The 21,370-nt window shown below is 45.4% G+C and overlaps 2 protein-coding genes across 2 annotated transcripts in view; both read left to right on the plus strand.

Annotated features, from left to right (window-relative positions):
- The window catches only part of LOC122930873 (stomatin-like), a 71,659-nt gene extending 70,706 nt beyond the window's left edge, over positions 1 to 953 (plus strand). The window contains exon 8 of the mRNA XM_044284543.1: positions 641 to 953. Coding sequence (XP_044140478.1) covers positions 641 to 829 — 189 coding nt within the window. The 3' untranslated portion in view covers positions 830 to 953. The remainder of the gene's footprint in view (positions 1 to 640) is intronic.
- Positions 954 to 9,351: 8,398 nt separating this feature from the next.
- Positions 9,352 to 21,370, plus strand: part of LOC122933115 (lipase member H-A-like) — a 44,085-nt gene continuing 32,066 nt past the window's right edge. The window contains exon 1 of the mRNA XM_044287900.1: positions 9,352 to 9,641. Within this exon, the coding sequence (XP_044143835.1) occupies positions 9,575 to 9,641 (67 nt within the window). The 5' untranslated portion in view covers positions 9,352 to 9,574. The remainder of the gene's footprint in view (positions 9,642 to 21,370) is intronic.

Consider the following 21,370-nt stretch of genomic DNA (forward strand, 5'->3'; position numbering starts at 1 on the left):
ACAGCAAAAACACATACTTTCAGATTGCAAGCTGCACACAGAATGGCGATTCTTCCATCTGAGCAAAAGGACCTGCCAGAAACCTGCCCCCCTGATTGGCTTATCAGGCTGTGTGTTAGCCTCTGAGCCAGTCAGGGGAAGCCTTGCTCCCTCCCAGTGTCATATCATGCTTCATCTTCATCCTCCCTCCTGTTTTTCTTGTCAATTTTCACAGTAGAATGAGACTGGTGCATTTTTGCACCGAATTGACAAAACGTCAGATTCGTTTGGCAGATACATTTTTGTGAAATTCGTGACAAATCCAATCTGTTTGAATTGATTCTCATCACTGATCTCCGGTGGCAGTTGAAGGATGGAACTGAGCATGTGCGCCCACCTCAGTGAGCAGGACAGAGAAATTAGAAAAAGAGCAAACAGCAGGTGGCGCTATACACATAGATTTCGGTGAATCACTCAGCGGCCATACAAAACTTTTAATTACCGGTACATGCAATCACAAAAGTATTCAGATCCAAGTGCTGGTTTGAAAAATGTAGAATATTTTTTTATGGGATAAAAAGAAGAGGGCTTCTATAAGAAGTTCAGCAGTGATATGAGGCTTGTGGTGCTCACCCATCTCGTTATATTTTGTTGTATACAGGTGGTTGCAGCAGAGGGGGAGATGAATGCCTCTCGGGCCCTGAAAGAAGCCGCTGTTATCATGTCCGAGTCTCCAGCCGCCCTCCAGCTCCGCTACCTCCAGACTCTTTCACATATCGCTGCCGAGAAGAATTCCACCATTATATTCCCCATTCCTGTGGAGTTTGCTTCGTTATTATCTCGCAGCTAGGCAAGAGATGTGACAAGTTCCAGCAAAGTCCTGCCCGCAGCGCGCAGAGACCTTGACTGTTCTTCCTTGTAATTCCACAGATGTGTTATGGCATGAACAGAATAAATGTTATGTGTGACAAAGACCCCATCACTGCGTATTCTTCTCTCTGGTATCTACAGCGGCCTCTCTGCCGTCTCATCTATGTCATTAGCTAGCTGCAGTCACATAAGGGTGCATAATACAAGCGGAATCCACAACGTTTTTTCAGGCTCTATTGACTTCCGTCGGCAACATCGATACAGGCAGAAATAGAATCCGCCAGTTATTTTGTGGCAGTGTGAATTGATGCAATTACTATCATTGGCTCTGTATAGGGGACTTCCGAATCTCTAGCCATCGCAAGATGAATGGGGCCTTATATTAAAGTGGAATGGCCAGTTCGTAAAAATCATTGCATTTCTCACAATAGGGATCATTTACTAAGACTTATGCTTTTTACTCCGGTCTTAGATTCGGCTAATTTATGATGAGGCGTGCATCTTGTCATAAATTAAGCATCTCTAAGGCAGTGTGTGCTCCTGGAGAGAAAAACTATTCGATTTTCGACAACATTTGTGCCTATTTCCAGGCGTAAATATTAGTAAATTTGTCCCTGACACGCGCCCGCTCCACCCCCATTCAGCGTAAAGCTGGTCTTGTTACTAAATATTGTTGCACAGCTGATTAAAAAGTCTTGCGACAATTTTTACTTCTACAATAGTTGCAAGTCCCTTAATAAATGACCCCCAATATCTCCCCCCCACCGCACATGAGAAGGCGCTTGGGTCGCCATCTGTGAGTGGCATACACATCAGTACGTCTCCTGCTGCATGCATTGGGTGTAAGATGGCAGTGGTGACGTGATTGACCCTCATCAGTACTGTCTGTGATGGATAGTTTTGTGTGCTTGCTCAGAACAGTTTATATGCGCAGAAGAGAATTATTATTTTTTTGTGAATTTCTAGGTTTAGTGTTTAATTCCAATAATGATGAAATTATGAAATCCTAATACCACTATAATGCACTAAAAAATATGTTTAACAACTTTCACACCCCTTTGTCCTTTTGCCTCACCCCCTTTTTGAAGGGGGGAAAAAAATAAATGCATTTTTAGTTCCTGCTATAAAGTGATACTTCGATTGCTATTTATTGAAATGTGATTTTGATGGCCATCACCAGTAATATTAGTCTGTACTGGGATCAGGTTCACATGACCCTTACTGTAGTTTGTAACTTACAACACAATGGTAACACTCCCACACGTATTGAAGAATGTCCCAATCAACAGTTGGGTTGTCCTAGACCAGGAATGCCCAACCTGCGGCCCTCCAGCTGTTGCAAAACTACAACTTCCAGCATGCCCAGACAGCCTACAGCTATCGGCCTACAGCAGGGCATGGTGGAAATTGTAGTTTTACAACAGCTGAAGGGCCGCAGGTTGAGCATCCCTATCCTAGACCAAGGATCAGCAACCTCCAGCACTCCAGCTGTTCTGAAACTACAACTCCCAGAATCCTCCTTTCACTTCTATGGAGTTACAAGAACTGCAGAGTAAATGTGCATGATGGGAGTTGTAGTTTTGCAGCAGCTGGAGTGCCGAAGGTTGCTGATCTCTCTCCTAGACCCATGGCAGCCTGGCATGCCACTGATCTGGCCTTCAGATGTGTCCTGACATTTTGGTGTAGAATATGAATGCAGTATTTTGGATTTGGATTTGTGTCGGGGATGCGGTCACATCAACAATCTGCACTTACAGGAAGGAATTGTCAGGAAACGGAGACAATGTGTGTCTGACATGAATAGGAAAGAGTTGATCTTTCCAAAGAAGAGGCTTTCCGGCACCCCTCATGAACCGAGACACTCTAATATGCAGGCCCCTACATTTGTCACACAATACAGCGAAGAGTACGGCAAGATATGTAGAATTGTTAGAAAGCACCTATGACAAACAGTGGTCTAATGTGGTCATGGGAGGTATGAGATGCGCGGCACGAAAGGCGCCCACTTTGGGAAACATGGTGAGCCCCAGCTTATTTCAAGAGAAAAAAGTATCTCCGCCCACTTGGCTGGCAAGCAAGGGACGTTACAAATGTGGTCACAGCAGATGCATCTGCTGTGATCACTTTAAAGGGATTCTGTCACCAGGATTAACGATATAGCGGTATTTATATGTGCCCATTAGTCTCCATGCAGTGTTTATGCTGTGTGTGTGTGTTAGATTCTTAGAAAAAACGATCTTATTGATATGTAAATCACCTCTGTCAGGAGCCCAAGGGGTTGTCCCACGCGCCCATCGATCCGGAGCCCAGCACCGCCTACCACTTAATTTATTTACTCCACTATCCCTTTCTCAGTGCCGTAATCTCGCGCAGACGCAGTGGACACTGTAGTCTGCGCCTGTGCGGACTACTGGCACCGGCTTCAACGAGTCAGATGCGCATGCGCCGGCTCCCTCTGCGCAAGATTACAGTAATTACAGCACTGAGAAGAACTAACGTCAGGGATAGTGGAGTAAATAAATTAAGTGGTAGGCGGTGCTGGGCCTCGGATCGATCCGCGCGGCTGGGCTCCAACATATCGCGGGACAACCCCTTGGGCTCCTGACAGAGGTGATTTACATATCAATAAGATCGGCTTTTATAAGAATCTAACACACACAGAGCATAAACACTGCATGGAGACTAATGGGCACATATAAATACCGCTATATCGTTAATCCCTTTAAAGTGGGTAGCTCTTTTAAATCAACAATAAATGGCAAGGAATTTGCAATAAAAGCATACATGAACTGTAATACTAAATATGTGATCTACCTAATTACATGTGAGATGTGTCAACTACAATATGTTGGGGGCACTTCTAATCAGATTAAAACTAGAATCGGCAAACACATTTCAGATGTGCCCCACCATGGGAACCGCAACGTGTCTGTGGTTAGCCTGCACTTTGCGGTTGTCCATGGTGGGAATACGTCTGGTTTTAGTGCACAGGGCATAGAAAGAGTCATAATGCCCGCAAGAGGGGGAGATTATAAAAAAAAAAAACATTAAATAGGGAGGCATACTGGATGTTCCAGCTAGCAACCTGTCATCCAACTAGTCTCAATAAGTGACATGCTCCAATACTGCAATATTAGTGAAATCGTTTTCTGATATTTATTTTTTACATTTTTCGTTTTAAAGCTATAATGAGATTTTATTTTGCAAAATCATAATTTTTTATGTGTGTGTTTTCGATTGCACATTCTGCTCCAACCATGTGACCTGTTGACTACGGGACCAGGTGGTGGGTGAGCATATATAGGGCATTCATTGACTGTTCAGTATGTCATGCTGAAGGACCCAGAATAGAGGCGGTCTGAAACGCGGAACAATACTTCATTTCCTGTAACAGAAAGTTTTTAAACTGCTTAAATAAAGTTCCCCTGCTTTTGATTAGAGCTGGACTTCCAAGTGTGTTTCTAGAATATGAATGCAGTATGTACAGATGTAGTAGAGTTAACACTCATGTTTTGAGACGTTTTATCTAAACTAAATGCGTTAAAGGGAACCTGTCACCTAAAAAACGCATATAAAACCGCCAGCAGTACCTTATAGTAGCCCCCAGTCTGTTAATAATCATATGCTTGATCGGTTAGTCTGATGCTTAAAACATCGTTTTTTGAACCTACGGAGCATCAGACTAACCGATCAAGCATATGATTATTAACAGACTGGGGGCTACTATAAGGTACTGCTGGCGGTTTTATATGCGTTTTTTAGGTGACAGGTTCCCTTTAAGCAAACACCTTCAATTGCTTTTCAATGGCTTTTGTTTCAAGATAATGCGATGAGTTAAGAGCTTGAGTGCTAACCCTGCGACATCTGTACGTATGATTACATAATTAGGAAGTGCATCGGCCCACCGCAAGGTTTAGCGTTTTGTAGGGTCTTTGGCCAGTCCACCCCTGGACTTGTCCTTTCAATGTGCTATAAATGTCCAGATGAGAATACATTGAGGCCGGCACGATTCATGGGGTTACTCTTATGAGCCAGTCATTATGGGGACAGGACTGTTTCCGGAATGTCCTCTGTGTTGGCACAATTATTTACCCTGCATTACTTCTTACAGATCACATGGTTTCCTCCCCAAGAAATGGTGCCATGGGAACTTACTGTGTGTTCTGCATTCCTCCGCTCTGACTCATTTCACCTTGAGATAATTTTCTACTTCACCTTTTCACTTTTGGTTTCCTACTTCAGCAGCTTCAAAACTTTGGTTTCAAATGTCAATTTGGGAAACAGTTCTATATTGCATGTGTTATATGTGTATGGATTTGTATTCTGGGCTCCGTTCACATGTGCCTTGAGACTCTGTCCCAGATCTAAGAATAAGCGCTCATTCAGACGGCCGTATGTTTTGTTCCGCACCCGTTCCACATTTTTGCAGAACGGGTGCGGACCCATTCATTTTAATGGGGGTCGCAAAAAATATAGAGCATTTCCTATTCTTGTCCGCAATTGTGGACAAGAATAGGCATTTTTTTGATGAGTGTGATGGCCATGTGCAGTCTGTAAATTGCGGAAGGCACATGGGCTGGTATCCGTGTTTTGAAGATCTGCAATTTGCGGACCGCAAAACACATACAGCCGTTTGAATGAGCCCTTAAGGCTCTTTCCGGCGAGCGAGTCCATTGCGGGAATCACGCTCCGTGTGTGAGCGTGATCCTTTGTTCTGGACACTGCTCGTCTTGCAGGAGTGCACGGCATTATCATGATTGTGCCTCTGCATGACCATTTTACTACAGAATCATACTGACAGCTTTATGTCAGTATGATTCTATAGTAATAAGGCCATGCAGAGTCACACAGCAGAATTGTACCTATGACACTGGCTGACCTGTTACATGTGCACTTGGCAGCTGAAGACATCTGTGTTGGTCCCATGTACATATGTGCCCGCATTGCTGAGAAAAGTGATGTTTTAAAATATGCAAATGAGCCTCTAGGAGCAACAGGGGCGTTGCCGTTACTCCTAGAGGCTCAGCCCTCTCTTTGCATCTGCCGTGCCCTCTGCACTTTGACAGGACCAGGCAGTGAAAACATCATCACACTTGGCTCTGTCAATCAACGTTTAGAGGGGGCAGCAGCTGCAGAGAGAGCAGAGCCTCTAGGTGTAATGACAACGCCCCTGTTGCTCCTAGAGGCTCATTTGCATATTTTAAAACATCATTTTTCTCAGCAATGCGGACACATATGTACACGGGACCAACACAGATGCCTTCAGCTGCCAAGTGCACATGTAACAGGTCAGCCAGTGTCATAGGTACAAAACTGCTGACAGATGCCCTTTAAGGAGGATTTTCAGATATGTTGGACAACAGTGCTGGTATAGTGATCTCATAGTGAAGCGGTTCAGACATCTTTGATTTATTCATCCCGACTAATAAATGTTGACCTGTGGCGCCGTGTGTGTGTGTGAGGGACAGGGCAGGTTCACAAGAGCGGCCTGGGAGATGCATGTTCTGGGAGCTGCTGCCCACCTACAGAAGGTGAAGAGACAAGAGCTGGAGATCGGTAAAAACAGAGGTGAAAGTTACACCGTAGCACTTATTGCTTTGCTATAGTAATTATTATTCCAGATTTTTTACATTTTTGGGATAATCCCTCTAATAGTTATTCATTCTCCTATTACCATGTCTTAGCTTAAACTTAAAAAAAATAACTCTGGTTTTCCACCGTGATGCTGGAGGGCTTAACCTCTTGAACTGCTTAACCTGTAATACAATCTCCTACAAATCTTCCTTCAGGCAGAGTCCTTTTCATGTTATACAATGTCCGTGTAATGCCTCATGCACACGGCCGTAATTCTGGTCCGTGTCTGATCCACATTTTTTGCGGATAACACATGGACCCATTCATTTCTATGGATCCGCAAAAAACGGACAGCACACGGATGTCATCATAAGCATTTCTTCCAGCACAGAGGTCAATTTGTCACATACGAGTCAGTTTATTTTATTAGTGTCTAATGGGTGTTGCTAATCCCAGATCACACGCGTCGTGCAGTTGAATCAAACCCTAAGGCCTTATTCACATTTCCACGTCAGTGAAAAAAAATGCCCGTGTTTCATCCGTAAAGATGTCTGTGAAGGATCCATGTTTGGTCCGTGTGTCCATATTTTTTTTTCCTCCGTGTGTCATCTGTAATCCAAAGCATCTCCTATCAGTCTTCAGTGAAAAACAGACGCAACACGGACACAACACGGACGTCATCTGTGTTGTGTCTATGATTTTCACGGACCCGTAGACTTCAATGGGCATCTTTAGTCCGCATCATGGGAATGCAGCAAAAAAGCTGCAGCGTGTCCATTCATATAGCCGATTCCTCTTGCAGATTTCACATTTCTCAATGGAAAGGGTGAAGTCCGCTGGCTTTTCCACTGCAAAATCTGCATGTAAGGGCTCATGCACATGACCGTGTGCCGGCCGCGCTGTGCTGCATAGAGTCTGCGATCCACATCCGACCGTCTGCACCGCAAAAACGTAGTGCATACACAACTTTTTTGTTGTTTCGGAGGCACTGACAGAAAACCCACGACAGAGTGCTTCTGTGCGCTTCTGATTCGTGCCTCCGTCCCGCACCGTATCTTCTGGATTGCGGACCCATTCATGTGAATGGGTATGCATTCGTGATACGGTGCGCACATGGCTGGTGCCCATATATTGTGGACCCGCTATTTGCGGGTCTGCTACGGTCGTGTGCATGAGGCCTTAAAGGGGTTATCCTCTGGATAGGTCATCAATATCAGATCAGCCAGGGTCCAACATTCAGGATCCCCGCCGATCAGCTGGTAGAAATGGCCGTGCTCTGCAAGTGCTGTGACCTCTACCCTAGGCCATGCGACGTCACCGTACATCAGTCACGTGGCCTAGTTGCAGCTCAGCCCCATTCAAGTCAATGGTGCCTAACTGCAATACCATGCACAGTCACTATTCAGTGTAGGGCGCTGTGCTTGGAAAGCTCAATAGCTCCCGGAAACAGCTGATTGGTGGGCTGTCAGGACCGGGACCCCCGCTGATGTGATAATAATGACCCATCCTGAGGAGAAGGCCATCATTATCAATACCTGGATAACAGAATTAGACAAAACAGGGCTGCTTTTTTCCCCCCAGAAATAGCACCACTCCTTTCCTCAGGTTGTATGTGGTATTGCAGCCCAGCTCTATTCAGTACAATGGAGCGGAGCTGCAATACCAAACACAACTCATGGACACAAGCAGCCATGTTTTTCTAATCCTAGATAACCCCTGGCTCATGCACACGATCATGATGATTAATTTCAATGGGGACGCAAAAGTTGCAGACAGCACTCCGTGTGCTGGCCGCATCCGTGTGTCCTTTCCGTCGCCCTGCAACAAAAAGAAAGAACATTTCCTATTCTTGTCCGTTTTGTGGACAAGGATAGGACTGTTCTACAGAGGGCCGGACGTTCCGATCCACAAAGTGCGGAACACACGCGTCCGTTATCCATTTTTTTGCGGATCCGCAATTTGAGGACTCCAAAAACGGTTGTGGGCATGAGTTCTACCTGTGATATTGTATTTGTTTAATTGCCGTGGAGCCCAGGAAAGCTGGGTCCAACAATATGTCCAGCATTACAGTTCACACCTTAGGGATGAATTTCCTCATAATTGCAGCATTTCAGGTTCAGACCATTCAGATACATGAGATCAGTAAAAAATATATCATTAAGGCTACATGCACACGACCATATGCGCTTTGCAGTCCGCAAAATGCGGATCTGCAAAAAACAAACGGATGACATCCGTATGCAATCCGTTTTTTTTGCTCAGCCATTGTAACAATGCCTAAAACGGACACGAAAAGGACATGTTCTATTATTTTTTTGCGGGGCCACGGAACGGACATACTGATGCAGACAGGCATTTTTTGCGGACCCATTGAAGTGAATGGGTCCGCATCCTATCCGCGGAAAAAACGGAACGGACACGGAAACAAACAACGTTCGTGTGCATGTAGCCGAATAGTGTTGAGCGAACTTGTGTTTTCGAATTCATCGTACAAGGTTCGGCTTATCTAAGACTTCTGTTATGGATTCCGCTATCATGGACCATAAGTTACAGTCCGTGGTAGCGGAGTCCATAACGAGATAACCCGAACCTTGTAGCCGAACTTGAGACCCCAAGTTCGCTCATCCCTAATCATTAACAGCTGACAGACGGGACAGCTCAGGAACCTGTACATTCTGATCATCTTTTCGTTGCTGCTCCTGTTCTCGCAGTGCTGCCTATGACAACATAATGAAGCGATCGGTCAATGGGACGATGACCTCTCAGGTGATGAGAACTTACAGGTCCTACGTGGTACTATACCCGCCTCATTCTTCTGCTCCGTACTACGACACCCTCTGGAATTATTTCCCCGGTGACGTTAGGATAGAAGCAGCAAAAAATGACCTGTAAAGTGGAAATACAGGTTCCACGGCAGCGGCCTGATTCCAACCAGTTTATGGTTAATTGAAGGTGCAATGCGATCAGCTGTCTTGCAGCTGCCTATCCCTGGCGGGGAGGAGTCCAGGTAGCCTCAGAAGCTGTCACTTGAAGGCTCAGCACTTCCTGCTCGTCCTCCTCGCTGCTCAGAGACTCAGGAGAGTGATTTCCAGCTTCTTCTCTGCTGCCTGCGCCACTTCTTTCATGTACCCTGTGAGCAGGAGCCACATCTATGCTGCCAAGGTTGTGCCGGGGTCTCTGTGTCTTCCTCCTCTGTCAGATCTGCTCTGTGAAACCCGGTAAGGATTGTCACTTTCTATCACTGACTCTTTCTCGTAGGGTTTAAAGTTCCCATAACCATCCTAGGGTCCATTCACACGTCCGTATGTGGTTTGCGGATCCGCAAAACATGAAGACCGGCATTGTGCGGACCCCACATCGCCCGTCACTTTCGTAGAATATGCCTTTTCTTGTCCGCAATTGCGGATAAGAATAGGACATGTTCTATTTTTTTTTAAGGAACAGAAGTGCGGATTCGCAAATGCGGATGCGGACAGCGCATTCCGGCCCAATTGAAAATGAATGGGTCTTCACCTGTTCCGCAAAATTGCGGAACGGATTTGGACCCATTTTGCGGACGTGTGAATGGACCCTTATAACAATACTTTCTAAGCAGTTCTCTAATACAATGTAACCAATGGGATGCCACTTATTATATTACAATGCAGACCAATATTGGGGCTCTGTCTATAGTAGCCTGTATTCTGTAATCCGGATTCGCAGGCGCTGTCACTAGTCTTCCTCTCATCCTGTGCATTCGCAGAGCAGTCTGCTGTCTTCTTTAATTTATTCTACATTTTTTTCAGACTTTGTATATTAGTGAATATTTCTTTTTTCCCCTTTTATTCTTTTGTGTTCACATATTGCGGTGCAGAATAATGGGAGTCGTTTACAAAGACTGGCTTTTTGTGTCGGTCTTTTGCTTCCCTTTTGTGCTGGCGGAAGATGTGGGGATGAGCGAACTTGTGTTTTCATGTTCGGCATACGGGTTTGGGTTATATAAGAATTCCGTTATGGTCCGTGGTAGCGGAATCCATAACAAGAATTCTTGGATAATCCGAACCTGTACGCCGAACTCGAAGTTCGCTCATCCCTAATGATGAGGTGTGCACTTAATCCTAAATTAGGCGCAGCTTCAGCAGTCTGTGTGCCTGGCGGCAAAACTACACCAACCCCTGGCTGAAGTAGTTTTTCCCCAACATTTACACCTGTTTCCAGGTGTAAATGTTTGTAAATTTGCGGGGGCCAAAGTTCCAGCCCCCGCCACATCATCTACACTCCTATGTGTTGAACGCATAAACGCCCGTGTGACAAAATATTGCCATATGGCTTTCAAAAAGTTGCAAAAAGGGGTCATGTGACATTTTTACTCCAAAAACTGGCATCAAAATGTTCATAAATGACCCCCATTGTGTTCTGTAGTACTCGCTGTATTTTTTTCGAAGGGGAGAAGGGGCTAGGGATGAGCGAACTTGTGTTTTCAAGTTCAGGGTACAAGGTTCGGGTTATCTAAAAGGCTACTTTTACACTGTGTTTCGGCTTTCCGTTTGTGAGATCCGTTTCAGGGCTCTCAGAAGCGGTCCAAAACGGATCAGTTTTGCCCTAATGCATTCTGAATGGAAAAGGATCCGCTCAGAATGCATCAGTTTGCCTCCGATCAGTCTCCATTCCGCTCTGTCCGTCCTGGGATGCAGAGCGAGACGGATCGGTCCTGACACACAATGTAAGTCAATAGGGACGGATCCGTTTTCTCGGAGACGATAGAAAACGGCTCTGTTCCGTCATGGCTATAGAAGACATAATACACCCGGATCCGTTCATGACGGATGCATGCGGTTGTATTATTGTAATGGAAGCGTTTTTGCAGATCTGTGACAGATCCGCAAAAAAATGCTAGTGTGAAAGTAGCCTAAGAATTCCGTTGTGGGTTCCGCTACCACGGACCATAAGTTATGCAATCTATAACTCACAATGGGGATTTACTAATCTAATTTACTAATGCAACAGAATTGTAAAAGAGACGGGCGTCGTTATTTGGCACAAAGTAATGGGGTACAGTAAGCCAGGCTTGAACTGGGGTAAGCGTCTATTCACACAAGTGATGTTCACATCTGCATGATGTCTAAGTGCAGAACGGACAGCACACGGACTGAACGCTCATACATTGTAGTCAGTAGGACAAGTCCCGTGTCTGTGATACTTTTGGCATTCCTTCTAGCTGTCTTGTCTAAACTTGAGACAGGATCAAAGGGGTTTTCTAAGATTTTCTAACTGATGACCTACCCTCGGGACACATCATCAGTACCGGCCGGCAGTCCGCCTCCTTCACAGACTAGAGCAGTCAATGTCCTCCTGCTGCTGCTAGGAAGGAGGTACAGTAAGTTTATTTATTTTTTTACTTTCTGTGAGGGGCACAATGTGGGCATATTACTGGTGGGCACAATGTGGGCATATTACTGGGGGGCACAATGTGGGCATCAGGGGTGCATTGGCCATAGACCTTACAGGGAAATTCCCCGGTGGGCCGATGCCCAGGGGGCCTCCTGGGCCCTCCTCATGGCCAGCCAGTGGGAGTTTTTGGGATGTATTTTGTGATGGACTGTGGTATTTGGCTATGTTGGGTGGTATAATTTGCCACACTATGGTATTGCTGGCCCTGCCTTCCATCAATTTGGATCCAACTACAAAATGGGCCGCTTTAAGTATTTCTTACAGGGCCACTTTAAGTTCTCTTTACTGGGGTCACAGCTGGGCATAATTCTGTGAAGGAGGCATAAATGTGGGCATAAATATTGTGCAGTAGCATGAAGGGGAAATAATTACTATGTGGGGCATTTAGGGGACTGGGTGGGATTAGGTGTATAGTTATGTTTTGGATGGCGTTGGAGGCGTGGCCTAGTGCGAGAAAAAATTTTGTGGCCCTGTTTGTTCATTTACAAAGTTGGGAGGTATGGAGGGTGCAGGTCCAGCCTTTCTCCTGCTCAGTAGGGCATGATAACTTAAAGGGATTCTGTTACCTCTTTTTACCCTATAGAGATGCGGACATGCACGGCTAGATCGTCGCTAGCATGTCCGCAATATACCTGTCCCATATCATTGTGTGGTTTTATTGAGTGTAAAAAATGATTTTATATATATATGTAAATCAGCCTTGTAAGGAGCCTAAGGGGCTGCACTAACCGTTCTGGAGCCCAGCCACGTCCCCCCTGTGAAGGAGACCGGCACTGCCTGTATCCACGAATCCCCTAGTTTCCCAGAAAGTCAGATCGCTGCGAGCTCGCGCATGCGCAGTTCCTTCCCTGAAGCTGATGCCAGCACAGGGAAGGAACACTATACCGGCACTGCGCATCGCGAGATTACAGCGATCTGAATTTCTGAGCAAGGAGAAGATTTGTGGATACAGGCGGTGCACAGGGGGGGGGGGGGGGGGGGGCACGGCTGGGCTCCAGAACGGTTAGTGCAGCCCCTTATGCTCCTTACCAGGCTGATTTACATATATATAAAATCATTTTTTACACTCAATAAAACCACACAATGATATGGGACAGGTATATTGTGGACATGCTAGCGGTGCAAGTCCGCATCTCTATAGGGTAAAAAGAGGTGACAGAATCCCTTTAACAGTTTTCCCATTTTTAGCTTGAAATCACATAACACAGCAGTAAGAATACATAGTTGAGTCACTATTTTATGAACACCAACCAACTAATATGCAGAGTAACCACTGTGTGCAATACCGACAGCAGCTGGATGGGCTGGGAGTGACTCAGTAAGGTCCTGGTAGGTTGTCCCCGGTATCTGGAGCCATGCTGACTGCAGTGCCTCCCACAGCTGCTGGAGGGTGTGTGGGGGAGGATCTATAGAGCGAACACAAGGATCAAGGTGGTCCCAAAGATGCTCATTTGGGTTAAAGTCTGGGGAATTAGGGGGCCAGGGTAGTTCATGCTCTCCATCCAGTGTCGGACTGTGGCAGGCGCAGCACTATAAAGTGCCTTTTGCGCTGTGGCATTAGAAGAATTTTGATATCTCTAACTTTTTAGTCTAATCAGACTGTCTGTTAGGCCTCATGCACACGGCCGTTGTTTGGGTCCGCATCCGAGCCGCTGTTTTGGCAGCTCGGATGCGGACCCATTCACTTCAATGGGGCTGCAAAAGTCGTACCTAGTCGTACCTATATACATAAACTTCTAATGGTATAATAGAGGAAGGGCACAACATAGTTGTTAGAATAGATGTTCCAGAATTGGCACTAAATAGGGAATACAAGTAGTTACTAAACCCGATATGTCAGGAGAGGAGACTGCTGCTGTTAAAAAAAACCACAGCTCTTTGCAGGCAGGGCCTGTGTTTACATCGGACATCCCCGTGTAGTGTATACTCCCCACCATGGAGACAGCGGCTAGCGTGTTGGTGTTACTGACTTACTACTACTACTACTACTACTACTACTGAGCTCCTTGTCTCCTACATACCTCAACCTGCGATCTATTGATAAAGGTCTCATATGACCGAAACGTCTTGAAACATCGCAGCTCTTCATATTACTCACGGCGCGACACAATTGTCATAAAAAACTGAGCAATTAACGCCCGACTGGGGCAGTATTTTGTAATCCTACCAGCAGAATAGTTTACTTGCTAATTGTTGCAAATGTTGCTGGTACCTACCTCACAGTTAGACAGAGCCGGACTGGGGGCGCAGCCTTAGGGGGAGGCGACCATGACGGGGGGCTGGTTTGAGGGAGCCCCTGGGGAGGGATTGGTCAGTTTAAGTTATGGGGGCGGTGGAACGAGGGGTTAAATAGGTGAGGGCCCGGGATGAAGGAGGCCATTTTGTGGAAAGAACGGAGCTCCCACCCACCCACCCACCCTCCCCTTGTGGTTCATGTTCCAGAGCCTGGGTCGGATGGCGGGGGATGGGGAGGGGACGGAGTGGGGTGATCGTGTAATGAATAAGTAAAATAAAATGTTAATTATTTTGTCACGGCGGCTGTGGCGGTGGGAGGTCCTTGAAGTTGGAGAGATTCAGGTGACGAGGATGGGAGGGCTCCACGGTTGGGGCTGGACTCCTATGGCTGGTGGTCGGTTGTGGCGGAATTTGGGCGAGCCGTCAGTGGTGCCTCCGAGCTGGTGCTTAACGGCTGGGGGCAAGTCGGCTCAAAAAGGATACTGGGAAAATTCCGAGGTTTGGGGCTTCCAGGACCTCCCCCGTGTTACTCAGGTGAATTAAGTTGGTTATATCTTATGGGGATGTTTTGTGGGAAATAAAAGGTTAATTATTTATGTATATGTTTTCAATAAACGGCTGCTGTGGCCGATATAATCCAACTTGGTGTCCGTGTCTTATTGGGGTTCTGACGGGGCCAGTTTAGAAGGTTCGAGCTTGTGGTAAGTGAGTCAAGGGTTAGTAGGTGACTGATCATGAGGGGCGAGCGGCTAATAACCAATACCCCGTCATGGATTGTATGATTCACAATAAATTCACCTGGCATATCTAAACTCTCAAGAGTGTGCGTGGTTTTCTCTACAAATATACATGTGTTACTGACTTGGCTGAGGCCAGGGGGCTCTCCTTTGCTATCACCCTAAGTTCACACCTGAGCGTTTTACAGCGCGTTCCTACGCGCTGTAAAACGCTCAACAAGGAGAAACCAATGCTTCCCTATGGGAATGGTTCTCACCTGGGCGTTTTACGGCGCGTACGATCGCGCTGTAAAATGCCCGACGCTCAAACAAGTTCTTGAGCTTTTTTGGGGCGTTTTGTCGCGCGTTCCCGTACATAGACTTTCGGGAACGTGCGACAATGTGCGTTCGCTTGTCTCTGTATGCGCGATTGTAAACGCCCGTACAATCGCGCATACAGAGCGCTCCTTTCAGAACGCTCAGGTCTGAACCCAGGGTAAGGTGGTGTCTGTGTAAATCCTACCTACAGCTCTTACTATTGGACACCAGCAAATATTACTAGATTATAGGGAGTATAACCTACCTGCACACACCTGACTGCCACTGCAACTGGGCATCATAGAAAGTTATGCAAATTACAGTATCCCTTGGGCATCGGTGAATATAGTCCGCACCCTTTCACTGGAAATTAGGGATGATATCCCCACCGCAACCACCAGAAAATAACCTCGTGTTGTCTGAGACTCCAAGAACAAAACACAGAAAGACGGGCACGTGGGATGACTACGACTACGTATTCGGGACTCCATGTGCCCCAGCTCTTCCCTGTGCATAAATCCTTAGGGGATGTTCACATGATGGATTTTAAAAGCACCCTGAAAAAATCAGTGCGGGTCCACTTGTTTGTTTTTGTTTTCCAGTGCATTTTTTCGTACTGTTTTGACTTTTTAATTTTTTTAACCAATGGTTGTACTGAGTCTTTTTTTTTCAGGTGGGGAATGAATGGGAGGCTGTTTTGAGGCATTTTTTGGAAACGCTCCAAAATCAGCACCAAAAAACCCAGTGTGAACTGGCCCTTAGACTGGGTCCCGTTACCATGTCACAACCTGGGCAATTATAAGGTCTCTCGGTCATCTAGTTGCCCATCATTTTCCTGCTGGCCTACTGTTACCTATGAATTATCTATCAATCATATATTTTTGCAAACAGGCCTATTGCATAGGAGGAGAAGCAGACATGTTGTGATCGCTCTTCTTTATGTGATGGTACAGTAAATGTAGTTGAGAATGCAGGGTGTGTATAGTAAAGGGATCGGGGGGGGGGGGGGGGTATTTGCATTCCATTGAATTTCTGTTGACATAACTTTTTCGCTTTGTACTTTCCACCTCTCGGCAGGGCGTGATCATGTACTGTGTTTGTACTGGAGTGTGTTGTATTCGGTGTAAGCTACCTTATCAGTACTGGCATCGGCACCTCGGCCATGGGGCTGGAGCACAACTGCAGAACAAGTTTAGTCCTGGGTTTACTGAGAGATTAACCTGCATTCATCCAAATCCCTGCAAGGAATTCTTTTTCATTCCGCTGTATTGTTGTTTATAATATGCTTTGTTCTATTATCTGTACATTTTCTTTTATATTGCTGTGGGGAAATTTATCAAAAATGGTGTAAAGTAGAACTGGCTTAGTTGCCTATAGGAACCAATCAGATTCCACCTTTCATTTTTCACTGCACCTTTGGGGATTGAAAGGTGGAATCTAATTGGTTGCTATGGGCAACTAAACCAGTTCTACTTTACACCAGTTTTGGTAATTCAACCCAAAGTATTTACAAAGAAAAATGACACTGAAACGCAAAAATCCCCAAAACGTAGAACCCTTTGTCTATCTATACTTGGAGGAAGGAATGATTTTTGCATTTTTGAGTTAATGTATTCCCCATAATTGGCCCGTGTGAAGGTGCTGCTCACCACCTGACAAATTACTTGTTGGGTCATCTTATATTTCTTTCTTTTTAAATTATTTTTATTGAATTACAAGGAATACATCAAATAGCAGGTTAAATATGATCAAGATAAAGACGATAGTATAATCCTATATTTCATGCGGCACCTAAAATAATTGTTTCTTGGTAGCACATCGCCTGTGTAACCCTGGGTTCACACCTAAGCGTTCCTCAAACGCGCGTTTTACGCGCGTTTAAGTCGCGCGTTTTTATGCGCGTTTTTTGTAATAGTAAACGCGCGTTTGACGCGCGTTTGTGTCATTGACTGCAGTGTCCTATGGCCACAAACGCGCGTCAAAACGCCCCAAAGAAGCTCAAGTACTTGTTTGAGCGTCGGGCGTTTTACAGCGCGTTCGTACGCGCTGTAAAACGCCCAGGTGTGAACCCTTCCCATAGGGAAGCATTGGTTTTCATGTCTTAAGCGTTTTACAGCGCGTTTGAACGCGCTGTAAAACGCTCAGGTGTGAACCCAGGGTAAACCAAACCGAAAAACGTTGAATCTGTATGGGGATGAATGATCACACTGGCGATCGCTTGTTTCCATACAGAGGGGGAGATTGTTGCATGTGAATGCAGCTCTACAGCAACTGAATGCGTTTTCAGTCGTAGGGAACCAATGGTTTGTTCTCAGTTATTTTCGGGCCCTGGAAATGTCCAGAAGTTTTCTTGCATTGTCAGTTAGGGCACTGACTAGAAGATCAGTATGACCTAGCTCTCTCCTGCTATACAGTCGGAGAGGCAAAAGGGTCAGAGAATGCCCTCTCGACGGCCACAATGTCTCTTATTCCAGCTACAATGGGGATCATTTATCAAACTGGTGTAAAGTAGAACTGGCTTAGATGCCCATAGCAACCAATCAGATTCCACCTTTCATTTTTTTACAGCTACGTTGGAAAATAAAAAGGTGGAATCTGATTGGTTGCTATGGGCAACTACGCCAGTTCTACTTTACACCAGTTTAATAAATTACCCCAAATGTTCCTTAAAGGGGTTCTACACTTGTTTCTCACTCATGATCTATCCTTTGGATAGGTCATCAGCACCTGATCGGTGGGGGTCCGACATGAGGGCCTTCTCGCAGACCAGTGACGCCACAACAATTTCACTGGCCAGGGCGCAGCTCAGCCTCATTGAAGTGGATGGGGCTGACCAATGCCAGCTGATCCAACACCTCGGATCCCCCGCCGATCAGGTGCTGATGACCTCTCAAAGGAGAGATCATGAGTAAGAAACACGTGTAGAAAACCTTTAAAGCTCCAGTGACAACTCCAGTGTCCTCATAATGGCCACCTAAGTTTTACTATGGTAACCTATGAGATCTGTATATGATCCTGCCCATTGAAGTAAAGGGCAAAAGACCTGATGCAGATGCCCCTGATTCCTAGTGTTGGTGACGTCACTGCCCCCAACTATAAATAAATTTAAAAACATGTTTCTGTGTCATACCAAGTCTGTGCATGTGCTGCCTTAGGGAAGAGTCTCTCTTGTTTTCCTAGAAATGAATGCGAAGTAACAATGATAACAGAAGTGCTCCCCGACTCTCCTCCTAAGGCCACGTTGCAGTCTCTCCAAATAACCACAGACATGATATTCTGTTCTTGTTAAAGGCTCATGCACATGGCCGCTCATTGGCCTTGTACTTATTCCGTCTCGCAAATATGTGGGCACCGGCCATGTGCACCCCGCATCATGGATGTGGACCGATTCGCCTAAATGGGTCTACAATCCAGAAGGTCGGTGCGGAATGGAAAGAAACCCCACGGAAGCACTACGGAGTGCTTCTGTGGGTTTCCTCTCCCGGCCTCTACACCTCCGTTGCGTTGCGGACAGATCACGGACCCATACCAGTTGATTGGGTCTGGATCCATCGCAGCAGCCGCACAGATGGTGCCTGTGCATTGGGGACTGCAAATTGTGGGGCCCACAATGCACGGTACGGTCGAACAATGGCCGTGTGAATGAGCCCTAACTGTCTTTCTTCAATTCCCAGGCTGAGGGATGCAGATCTAGATACTGATGGCTAGTCCATCTCAAAGTAGGTTTCGGAGGCAATGAACTAACTAATCATTAGGTGGGCAAAGCCATTACCCTGGTAACCTAACCAGGTCTGCCAATGTTAACTATATATTGCCCATACATTCCTATTAGTTATGCACAACGAAATAAGTGCTTTAACAACAAATCACACCATTTAACTTGGTAACGTTAAATTAACCCTTTTAGCAGTAATTAACCCTTTGCAGTTGTCCTCTGGGGCACTGCAAAAAACTAACACCATGCATCATAGTATTAAAGCCTGCAAACATCATTGTAAAAAAAACTGCTATAAATATTAAACTTTACTTTACTGTTTTAATTCTTCATCATTTTCAGTATCTCTTCTTGCTGTCAGTAAATGGGAGATGTTAATATTTCTGCATTACATATATTATACATAATGATGATTTAATTAACAGAATTATCATTTTGATGTCATTGCCAGCAAAGGTTGTTTTTTCGCCATAACATATCATCTTAACTGCTGGCCATGGAGAAATTTTGTAGCCTGCATAATACATGTACATTGACTTTCTTGATTTATTTAATTTTTTTAAAAATGAAATGACAGGCCCTGTACGCTTGTATAGTTAAATACAATATATCTATATTCAGTTCTGCTTTCACAGTTGCAGCATGTTACAATGTCTCAGAGTAGTTAAGAGCTATGAGTATGTTTAGGCCACAGAGAATTGTCTGCACTTGTACATTGTAACAAACCCTCAGCTGTTTACAGGACCATGTGCTGCAGTACATTCCTGACACTTGTGTTCTTGAAAATGTTGCAAGCATTTTATATATCGCTGTTAGAGGTTTTTTACAGTAGAAATTAATTTTTGAAGTTATTACCCGAAGTCTGGCGAGACTTTGTGAAGTAATAACTTCGGCTCATCGAAGCCAGTACTCCCGCTCCGTACAGTATTCTAACAAAGTTTTATGCAAATCAATTCGCTCACCCCTAGCCCCTGGTTAAGATGACATGGCTACACTCATTATTTTATACACAATTCCATTTAAATTTATTCCCTTTTAATTCCATGTCTGAGGCGTCCTTTATAATCTGCCTGGGTGTGTTCTGGACCAGGTCACCAGCGTTATCTAGAGGATTGCACATGTCAAATATCTTGTGACTTTTATAACCTGATATTTGTCTTTCGATGGAAAATACGTTTCCCTCCTTTCTACTGTATCTACCAGGTATTAGTGAACATGATCTGATCCTGCCAATGCTGGGTGTTGTAATAGGTGCAGATATTAGATCTAACATGCCACACACTACTACATGGCACCATAATACAGTGGCATAGCGTGGGTTGACTATGCCCGAGGCAAGCCGAATATTACACCCCTAACCTGTAGACTCGTCCCTTTTTAAAGAACCACACCCAACCTTGATCAGTCTGGGTAATATGGTCTGTAACTCTCATTTAGGCCCAAAAGTAATAATCACCATTTTAGGGCCCATCCAGCACCAATCAATATAATTTCCATTTAGGCCCCACTTAGTAATAATCCCCATTTAGGGTCCAACCCCAATCAGAAGCAATCCCATTTAGGTCTCCACAGTAGTAATCCTCATGCCCCCAGCCCCACTATTAGTTCCCATTTATGCTTCAACTGGGCCAGTCCCACTCACCTCTGCACCCCTTATTAAACAAAAAAGGAACCACCCCCTTGCCTTCTCTCTATGCCCCTTCTATGCATATCCTATTCAAAGCCTCATATCCCCAGGCTGGTTTGGGCCTGTGGCATACAAGAGAGTCGGGTGCGTGTGCCCTGAGGACTCATTGGCGCATGCACTCCTGGCTCTCATCTAGACCATGGGCCTAAACCAGCCTGTGGCAATGCAAGAGTGAGCGGCAGAGCTGGGAGCCTATCGCTCTCTGCTCTGCCATTATTTTGCTGGAAACAGTCACTATCTGTAAAGAATAAATCAAGGCAACTGGACTTACTGTAGATTTCTTGAAAACGTTTCACTCGTTCTTCCAACGAGCCTTCTCAATTCTGAGTGACTGTACAAGATTCGTATACTTGAGAAAGAAGATATCCAGCACCTCGATTTTTCGTGCTTAAACGATGTTTATTCCATAAACCAAGTGTACAGCGGTAAAATCCTCAGAGTACAAGCCCCAATACGGTCTACGCGTTTCAAAACCCAGTGGTTCTTAATCATGACCTCGACTGTACAAGATTCTCTGGGAATAAATATGCAACTGAATAAACATCTGCTAATTATACCCAGCATGGGGTTAAAGGTGTTGAATCCATTATCCTAATTGGAGTCAGTAGGTGACAATGACCTCCCAGAAAAAGGTGTCAAGACAGCATTGTATGTGGCAGACAATAGATGCCTAACCCCTTCGCCTCTATTCAAGCTTGGCTTCTCCATTTTTACGTAGATGGCCTCCATCACACCTCGTTTGTACCAATCGGCCTCCTTATCCAAAACACGTACTTGACTGTCTTCAAAGGTGTGAACTGTTTCTTTTAGATGTAAGTACACGGCTGAATCTTGACCAGGGGTTTT

The sequence above is a fragment of the Bufo gargarizans genome, chromosome 3 (assembly GCF_014858855.1).
Source record: "Bufo gargarizans isolate SCDJY-AF-19 chromosome 3, ASM1485885v1, whole genome shotgun sequence".
Taxonomy (NCBI): Eukaryota; Metazoa; Chordata; class Amphibia; order Anura; family Bufonidae; genus Bufo; species Bufo gargarizans.